The sequence below is a fragment of the Vigna angularis genome, chromosome 3 (genome assembly GCF_016808095.1).
Source record: "Vigna angularis cultivar LongXiaoDou No.4 chromosome 3, ASM1680809v1, whole genome shotgun sequence".
Classification (NCBI taxonomy): Eukaryota; Viridiplantae; Streptophyta; class Magnoliopsida; order Fabales; family Fabaceae; genus Vigna; species Vigna angularis.
In genome coordinates, this window is record NC_068972.1 from 42,392,616 (window position 1) to 42,402,870 (window position 10,255).

Here is a 10,255-nt window from a genome sequence, read left to right on the forward strand (position 1 = left end):
ATTATTTAGTTATCCGGACGAAATTGAGTGTTGACAGACTGAATGACTAATCATTAACCCAAATAGTCACCTAATTGATTGGATGATCGGATCATTAACCCAAACAGTCAACTACTAGATCGAACTGCAGGATATCAATTTGTAAGGACAAGTAACATATCAAACGGTTGTTGTCAAGCCGAACGACCAACTACCAAGTCGAACAGTCAACTATCAAGTCGGCGACAAATCACCAGACTAGACAGTCAACAACAGATTGAACGATCAATCACCAGAACGAATGGTCCAAATAGAACCAAAGTAAATCAACATAACTAGGTCAACTTTAATCAAAAGTCCGTCACAAAATCTATAAATAGAAATTTGAGGTAAAGAGGTAGGTCATTCATTGCTTTTTGTCTAAGTTAATTTGACTTTAGTGTTAGAGTATATCTTGTGCAAGTACCATCAGAGTAGCTTTGATCACGGAAGGCTCCTCAAATCGGACAAGACTTGGACTTGTGAGTGAACGTTTGCAGATCAAGTACTTGGACCTGAAGACTTAACCCTAAAGTACCTGAAAAACACTAGAAGGTGAGTTGAATAGTTTTAATGGAAAAATTCTTTTTGCAACCCTTCTGATATAACATGATTTCGAGCTTTAAGATTTTTTTTAAACGCTTAGACACTCGACCTGATAAAGGATTACAACAAGAAATGCTTTTGTCGAGCTATTCATAATGTACATTACAAAGTTTGTAAGAACTTCCTTTGTTTAAGAATAATCGTTTAACTTGGAAGCTTACTGTATTTTAGAAATAAGAGCACAACTACAGGTTTTATGAGAAAAACGTTTAGTTAAGAGAAGAAATGAATGCACAAATATTTTATACTGATTCACTCCACATGAGCTACGTCCAGTCTCCTCCGCACAAGGTTCCACTATAATTTTCAACAATATTACAACTGAGTATTCTCATCACTTTTGGTCTCAGTCAGCGAATAACCACTTGTTACCCAAGATTTAATGAGTATTCTCACCACTTCTAGTCTCAGTCAGCAAATAACCACATATTACCCTATATTGGATGAGTATTTGCACCATTGCTGGTACTAAGCAACCTTGCCTAGATTTTCTTTAACTCAAATGAGTTCAACAAGTGTTTTAATTCTTTTCAGAATTGCAATCAAAGATTGCTTATAAGTCGTTTAAACTATTACTCTTGTAGAGAGGATGTAATTACAATACAATGCAGTCTAAACACTCGCAGGTGTTTCCCTCTTTTCTCTTGCTCTATTTCTTACAATCAATAACAATGAAGCTTGAGAGTATTTCTTTTCTTCTCTTTTTCTCTTTTTCTGCTCAAGTGTATTCTTTTTCTTAAGCTTTTTCTTTTCTTTTCTTTTGAACGCTTCTCATGATGAATATTTCGTTGTATGTTATCTTCTTAATTCTTTATTTGAAAGTTCTTCTATTTATAGGCTTTTTGGATGTATGTTCGTTAGACTAAGCTCTTGGTCTTGATTCTTGTGTTTTCTCTTTCTTCGTGTACAACAGTCGTTGGATAAAATCAACTTGTCATAATAGATATGCTTTTTCAGTCCTTTATTTGAAGTAGGTTGTACGTTCTTTTAGACATGGCCTCAAGTAAAGAACATTATATGAATATCTCTTTTGTCTCTAACGTCCACTTCTGATATGTTGATTTGAAGTTTGTGAATGCATGTAGAATAGCTCATCTGCAAAGAATATAGTAGATTGTGCATGCAACAAATATGTCTTTTCTTATCACTTTTGTTGCTTTTAAATGTTGATCATTTAATGTCATTTGATGCTTTTGCTTAGAACAACAAAGTGTTTTTTGATTTCCTACCATTGAGATAGCGTTTGACAGGTAAACTTTTCTTCCAAAGATACAAAGCGTTGATTAAAGACTTCATCGTCTGACGAAGTAATGTTTTAGCTCATGGTATCGTTTAGGCAGAGTAAACACTTCTTGTGTTTTAAGTTTTAGTCTTTTAATGTGTTTTGTCAATGACATTGTCTTGACATTGTTTTGTTTTCTCGATAGCTAAATTGAATACCCTTTAAGTATGATAAGCTTTACGCATTTAGCTTCAACTCTCTTAAACACTTTTGACTTGATAATCGTTTAACATTGCGTTTAGGTGTTTGACTTAGCTGTTTTTCAGTTTCCTAAAATCCTAGGTGTTTTCCTAAGGTTTTATGTGTTGGGGATTTTGGTTCAAAGTCTTTGTGTTTTCATCCTATGTTGTTTTCATATTATTATTCCGTTCACTAGTACAAAAACAACGTATAACATCATGTGTTTAACGTCTAACCATTGAATAGCCAAAGTTAAAAATGACTGGTGACATTTTTGTAAATAAATGCAATTATTAAATGTCATTTAGAATTGTAATTCGACGTTAAAAGGATATAAAACGTCGAATACCCTAGTGTTAGACGTCAAAATGTTAGTGAATTCAATAAAATTTTGAGCGGGAGATCGAAAATTCATTCACTTTATCTTAGTGCGCGAGACCCTCTTCCCTTCTAAAACTTTTCTCCAACGAAGTTTGATGACCATCACATGTAATCTTTCTTTCATTTGATAGAAATGCATTTTATTATGATTTTCGTTTGTTTTGACCGATTATTTTCGTGCTTTTGGTCTTCATAGGCACATTTTGTTTTCTCTGTCACCGGTGAGACACTTTATCCCGACGAACCCACCTTTTCAAGGTCAGTTTTCGTTTTTGTTTTCGTTTGAAAAACTTATTTGTTGAACTTGTTTGTTGTTTTTTTTTTGTTGAACTTATTTTTTGTTGTTATTGTTTGATTGAACTTGTTTGTTGTTGGTTATTGTTGTTTGTTGTTGATACTATGTTCATAGTTCTTGCTTTATAAAATACCAAAAACTGAAATTTGTTGTTTTTATGTTTTTCAGGTATCGTAAAGTTGTAAAAAAGATCACAATTAATTAAAAAAACAAAAAAAAATTGATTAATGTCATATATTAATAAAATTCGATCTTAAGTTAACATCGTATATTTACAAAATTCGGCGTTAATTTAACATCGAATTTAAAAAATTCGGCGTTAATTTAACATCGAATTTAAAAAATTTAACTTCTCCTAATATTTATATATGTGACATGACATTGAGTCTTACCCCACATAAAGCATTTGACACATGTTTTAACCTAAAATATTAAAAGAATGAATTTATGACTTTTTCATCTTATATGGTGTATAACTTTGTCATTTTTACTCGAGGTGAGATTCAGACTCGCACTTGAATTATTTTCAACGTCGTTCGTCCTATTTATAGATTATGAAGCTATAAGGTTTGTTTAGGGATAGAAGTTAGAAGGGAGTGTGAGAGATGTTGTGGGTTAACTCCCTTACTAACATTAAGAAGATATAAGGTTGGTTTGAAGAGTTTGAAGGGGAGGGTGAAAAAAGGTTGTGGGTTAAGTCCCCGACTAACAATAACCAAATTTAACTTATACATTTGTTTGTATTCATAAAATCTTGAGAAACTCGTATCTTTTATCATGACATAGTGAAATTTATGTTTTTATCTTTTAAAACTCATGCATCCAACAACCTTTTTTCTACAACTATTTATGATTAGCAGTATGAGAGAGGCTTGCTCAGCATCAAAATCACCTTATGCTAACTCAAATTTAAAAGTAGTAGGTGTCGAATGCCACTTTCTTCACGTTTAACGCCACTGAGATAATACCCAACAAACATATAGTTCGCCTAACACATCTCGAGCATGATTGTCTGGTTATTAATTATTTTTGACTTATTTAAGTTTGACTATCTTTTAAAAAAATTATTTTAAATACACATTTTTAAATGAAATTTTTTTTTAAAAGAGAAATTCACTTACTTTATAAGCTTGATTCAATCTTATTTTCACTGTTCAATATTTTTTTTTCTTCAAATCACTTAATAAATAGTAAAAATTTGTTCTAAATTTCAAGAAAAATATTTATGTGTGTTTTTTTTAAATTTAATATCTATAATTTTTAACATTATATTATGTTTTAACTTACCGACATGTTTGACTCAAATTACTTGAATAAAGTATTTAGTTTATTAGATAAATAATATAAAAATATTATTAAATACTTAAAATATAAAAGAAAAGTTATTTGTTAAAGATTTGGAATTTATTTAGTTCTTTCGTCATTATAAAGTTAGTATATAATAATAATAATATATTATTTACTATTAATATTATTATGTTTATTATTTTGTATTGGCATCTAACTTTTAAGTTTATAAAATTGAAGTGGTAGAAACACTAATATTAAAGTTTTATCTGGATTTTATATTTTGCAATATATCACAAGTTTAAATGTAAGCCATATGAATGCTCCATTAATGCAGAGAGAGAAAGAGAAAAATTGTTGAGGATAGTGGGGAGTTGTATGGTATTTTTGAAATAAAAGAAAATAGTGGGAAAGTATAGAATATTTTTGAAAAAAAAAATAGTGAGGAGATGCAGAAGCACTTGGGGTGGTGGAGGGAGCAACACCCTCTTATATTAATATAGTACTATCCTACTTAAATCTAATCCAATTTAAGTTTTTATAACCTGAAAATAACTTATTTAACATAAATTGATTTTTTTTTTCAAATACAAAATGAATTGTATTTTACATCAATCAACATCAATATATTATTAATGTCGATATTGTTTTTAGTTCTTAACAATTATTTGATATTTAGATAATTTTTTGAATTTAATAATAATTGAAATATTTTATAAAAAATTCACTAAATTTAAATTGTGTTATTCGGACAAAATATTTAAAAAGTATAAATAATTTAAAATGAGACCAATTTAAATTTAATGTATTTAAGTGTCTTAAAAATTATAAAATTTCCAAATAATTTTTTTATAAGATTAAGCATGCATCTTGTGGATTTCTTAACTTGTTTGTTCATTATATTTTTCTTAATAAAAGGGTGTGAAGATTAATTATTTTTGCCAACAACCAACCAACCTACACGCCTCCCTAATAGTGTATAACCCAATTCCTTTAACAAATTCGGTTTGATTTGACTTACAACTCCATTTCATGATGCGTATGTGGGATTATTTGGTGATGATAAAACCAATTAGTATTACTACCACGATTTTCTGTCTGATTATTGGATGATCAAATATTTAAAATTTTTATAACCATATAACATGTTTTCTGAGACAACTCCTGATTTTCAGTTCATACCATATGTGTAGAATTCACTCTTAACATATTCTGTTTTAATAAATATAATCAACTTTGTAAATTTAGTTTTAGTTCAAATTAAGCGGCTCATATTTAATTTGTTTTTCTTTAGAAAACAAATTAACAATAAAATTCAGTATCAATTTTTTAATAATAATTTGTGAACATTAAAATGTTGTTTACAACATGGGAGAGAGAAAGAGCATTAAATGAACTATAAAATAATCTTCTCAAAAGCCAACCAAACATATATTAACCTAGCTGAAACCACATTAACAACCGTTTGATCATCCACCAAATTTAAACAAGCACATGCTTCGTTAATTTTGTGTCCATTGAATAGCAAAATATTGCATGAATATTTGATGTATTACCCTGTGTTTGTGTGTGTGATAAAAAAAGACAAAAAGAAATACTTTGATGAACAGATCGATCCCTTTTATCTCTCTTGTTCACCAACCAACTTGGTTAAGGAAAATTTGTATGAGGTTGCTCATTGAAAGGGTTCAATGGAAGCAACAGCATGTTGCACCTCATCACAGGTAGTTCTAAATAACCAGAAATACATATCAACAAAACTTGTAGACAGACAGAGTCTTCCATCTCCCTACTTTAAATTCCAACTCAGATTGGTATGCATGGTGATAGCAATGCATTGATTCAACATCTCTCAGTTCCAAAAGAATGATTTTCCTCATCATGGCCATAGTAATTTATCTGTTTCTTTCTCATACAACACAACCCAGCCCACTTGCTTCCGAGCCTTTCATGATTCTTAGCCTTTTGCAAGAAGTCACAAACATGCTGCAGAAAAATAAAAAACAAAAACTAAGTTCTCTCTCTGAGTATGTTATGAAAACTGATCAGAAATAAATAAATAAACAATGTGTTTGCCGTAAGCTGAAACTTACAAATACGTAAAAATATGATTTTCTCAAAGTTAATACGAGAAAGTTTCATTTCTGAAAAAAAATATTGTTATTTTCTTCCTCTGAAACATTTACAAAAACAGCAAAGAGACAACACACATGACACATGAACAAAAGAGAGTGGTGGAACTTACTCCCATGGAACATCTCCAACTAGCATCCAGTCACCATCCTTGTCTTCATATGTAGGAGCATATTCAGACCCCTTATAACCCTCTCTTTCAGAGTACTCACCTGATCCAACAAAACCCAGTTCAGGTTATTTTCATTCAAACTTGTCTCATTCAGCACACCACAACAAAAGAAGACAGCAATGAAAATTGGTATCTCACCTATGGCCAACTTGAACATGGTTTCTAAAGCTTTGAGTAGTTCTGGATAACCCCTGTAGACTTTCAAGTCAATTTTTCTGAGGTAAGGTGCTCCATCCAAGCTCACTTTCACAAAGATCCCATCCCCCTCGCCCTCCTGCACACTGTTCTTCCTGTAGGATCTGATTGGTGGCCACCCCACTATCTTTGCCCTGCCACCCCAATAATAAACACATTCAATCCATTAACCTTAAAACTCAGATTCAAACAACACAACAAAAGTTATTAACAAACTAATTCCATTTTTGAAGTGAAGCCACCAGTACCAAACCAATTCAAACCTATTCTTCTACTTCTTTATGTTTTAAATACAAAAGAACTATACGAATTTCATACAAAGATTAGCAGAAATGGCAGATTCAGAGTTATGAAAAAAAAAAGCACGATTCTTGAAAACTAATTTGGTAAACGTACTTGAGTGGAGGAGCTGAAACAGTCTCTACGTGTTGTTGGTGATGTGAAGCATTGGAAATGGAAATGGAGTCTTGAGAAGTTTCACGCACTTGTCTTTTGTTGTTTCTAAGAACAGCATGTGTACGCAGGTTCTTGTCTTCCTTTTCCTCTGTCCCTGGCAACCCTAATCTAAGTTCTGTTGCCTTGAGGTTCAGATCACTCTCAAATACCACTCTGCTTTCCATCTTTCTCTGTGATCACAATTTCCCACCACCAAAATATATTCCAAATCTTAACTATTCCTGTTGAAATTAAACGTGAGAAAGTTGAAATTGGAAGCCTATTTTATAGCAAAGTCGGAATAAAGGATGTGTGGCCGTGAGGGTACATTGTTTTTTCTAAAGAAAAAGACTAGTACCGAATTTTTATATATCTTTTTTAACTAATATACTTTTTAAACGAGAAAAAAAAGTTTAATAGGTTTTTTCTTTCCCGATTATCAAAAGAAAATAAAATTTGTTGTTAAGCAATAAAAAAATTAAGATTATACGCGTAGAAAATGATGTAAAAAAACGTTATACAATTTAAAAAATGTGTTTTTTCTTTTTTTTCACATAACGTGTCGGTAGCAGTCACAGAGGCTTTAAAGGAACATGTCCCCCTGGTTGGAGGACAAACGTGGGACACACTCACCCACCTTTGGTCGGGTTGGGAGTGGATGGACGGTTGCGATGTGTTTGGGGGACAAATCGAAATAAGGAGCGTTGATTTGAAGGAAGCAGAGCATTTGGATGGAGGGACCTTGTGAGGGTTGGGCATCGTGGTAAGAACCACTCATGTGGGGCTGCTAATAGTGTGCTACATCCCTAAAATGATATATGAAACATAAATCACTATTTTAATTTCAAAATTTATTTTTAAAATAAAAAACTAACTTAGTTTCAAATCTGTGTGTAAATATGTTAGGATTTTTGGCTTTTGGGTTTATAACATAATATTAAAATAATAAATATAATTATAAAATAGTTTCACAAAATTCAAGATAATACAAAATTAAGGGCTATTACTACTGTAACATTCCAAAAATACAGTAATAAAATCATATAATAGAATAATTACAATTAATAATAATCCAGGCCAGTTTTAACATTCAAAAAGAGAGCACGGTTCTGGCCGAACGACCTTACATAACTTCTCAACTAAAATTGTACAACACAAGAGAAAACAAGACCGAACGGTTTACAAAACCAACACCGAACGGTCATTCAAACTTAAAGACAAAGGTGAACGAACGGCCACCTAACCAACATAACCAACTACCAGCCGAACGTCCCATTGTTCATTTTTCACCTCGACCTCGACTAAGTTTTCTTCCTCCAAGTACTGCTCTTCCAACGCCTCTTCCAGTAGTGCGTCTCCTTCTGCTCACATCCACACAGATGATCATTGCAAGGACAAGGACAGACGTACAAACGAGACAACACAAGGAAAAACACAAGGTAAGCTTATGAATTTAATTCAAGTAATAACATACATTTTCACATGCAAGCACAGTCAAATACATTCCAATAAACAATTTAATCAAAACCCTGATACTAGACCGACCGTCCGGACTGTATGAATTCTGTGTAGCTACGACGTTCGTGCACCCGGGTAATGTAGTAACTGGAATTCTCATCAGCTGCCACCCGAGGTTAGTCCGTTCCGTCCAAAGTACTCCTAAGGACTAGGACCTCCTGCCGTTCCCACACATGACGTACCCCCTCTACATGAGGACGAGTACTCACGGAACATCAGGATGAATCGTCAGCCAAGCTTTGTCCACATTCATACTTTACGATATCAATATCATCCAAGAGTTGTTCCTTCCCGGAACGCTCGTTCAAATCCATAATCTCATATTCATCTCATAAACTCTTCATCCTTTATAATCTTTCACTTTCGTGTCATTTTCATAATCATTTCTGAGAACATAAAAATACCGAACGTTCAGCCCCCTTCATAATGAGGACGAACGACAGGAACGAGGCAAGGAACTCCCTCGTCCTAGAACCGAATACTACCGAAAGGGTTACTGAGATCTTTAGAAAGGAATCAAGTACACATATGCAATATGTGACGAACATCTTCTACAACCTGAATCAGTTAAATGAACTGACTCTCGTGAACTCCCATTGTAACATCCCAATTATATACGTCATGCATATATAATAAAGACGTCATCATGCATAATATAGGAAAGCAGTCAAGAGTTAATTAAGGATTACAATCATCCTCAGAATAGTGCGGAAAAGACAACTAGAGTATTAGAATTTCTCCATGGAAATTACGGAGAATTTAAAACTTAAGATACACAAAATGTTCTTCCAAATAAAACGAGTTCACGAAATAAAAACTAGCAGATCTAAGCTGCAACACTGCCATCTCCATCAAGAGCTGCTTCCAAAGTATCCTCCCCGTCATCTGCTCCCATCCAAGTGGATGATCATCGCCAAAAAAACATACACAAGCGATACAAACAAGCAAGGGTGAGCTAGATATAAAAAGCATGTTATATAACTTCACACGACATGTAAAATTCATCCAAACATGGTAAACTGACATCACAAGACTTGTTACTTTATACCCCGACTTGTTGCTTTATAGACCGACTCGTCCAGACTAGAATGATTACCGAGCTATGGCGGGTTATGCACTCGTGGTGGCCTCTACTGCTTTGCAAAGCCATTGCCAATGGGTTCCACCCTACCACCCTCACGAGGTTAGTCCGTTCCGCGCCCTGGAGCATACTGGAAGCCTCCAAGACTAGGACCTTCTGCTACTCCTCACCACATTGATCAATCCTCTCTATTTGAGAATAAAAGACCATTGGAGCGTCAGGAAAACCCCCAAGACTAAGCTACCATGCAATCATTCTATACACCCCCAAATCACCACCATGTATCCTCTCCTTGAGAATCATGGAATTACGTCCACCACCATGTATCCTCTCCTTGAGGATCATGGAATTACGTCCACGAATCATATTGTTACTTTGAAACTTAACCCAAGTCATGAATAACCAGATACCCCCATCATATTACTGTAAATCCAACATACCCCGTACATTCACATAAATCACATCACAGTATATATTTTTCCAAACATTTTGCACATAATTCAATTCAAGAGAAAATGAACTTAAAACCCAAAATACTATTTGGACGAACGTTATCCGCCGAACGGTATTGAACGAACGCTATTTAAAAACAGACCGAACGCTATTTCACAGAACACACTATTAGGCCGAATGCTATTTCATTGAACACCAAATTCAACACTGTTTGACCGA

The 10,255-nt window shown here is 33.4% G+C and overlaps 1 protein-coding gene across 1 annotated transcript; it reads right to left on the minus strand.

The window, feature by feature from the left end:
• Positions 1–5,555: 5,555 nt before the first annotated feature.
• LOC108325220 (auxin-induced protein 22B) lies at positions 5,556–7,301 on the minus strand. The gene is made up of 4 exons (XM_017558248.2): positions 6,946–7,301; positions 6,493–6,683; positions 6,295–6,394; positions 5,556–6,035 (listed from the first exon to the last, which is right to left on the minus strand). Exons 1-4 carry the CDS (start codon positions 7,167–7,169, stop codon positions 5,960–5,962), a joined length of 591 nt encoding a protein of 196 aa, XP_017413737.1. The 5' UTR covers positions 7,170–7,301; the 3' UTR covers positions 5,556–5,959.
• Between the last annotated feature and the right edge of the window lie 2,954 nt (positions 7,302–10,255).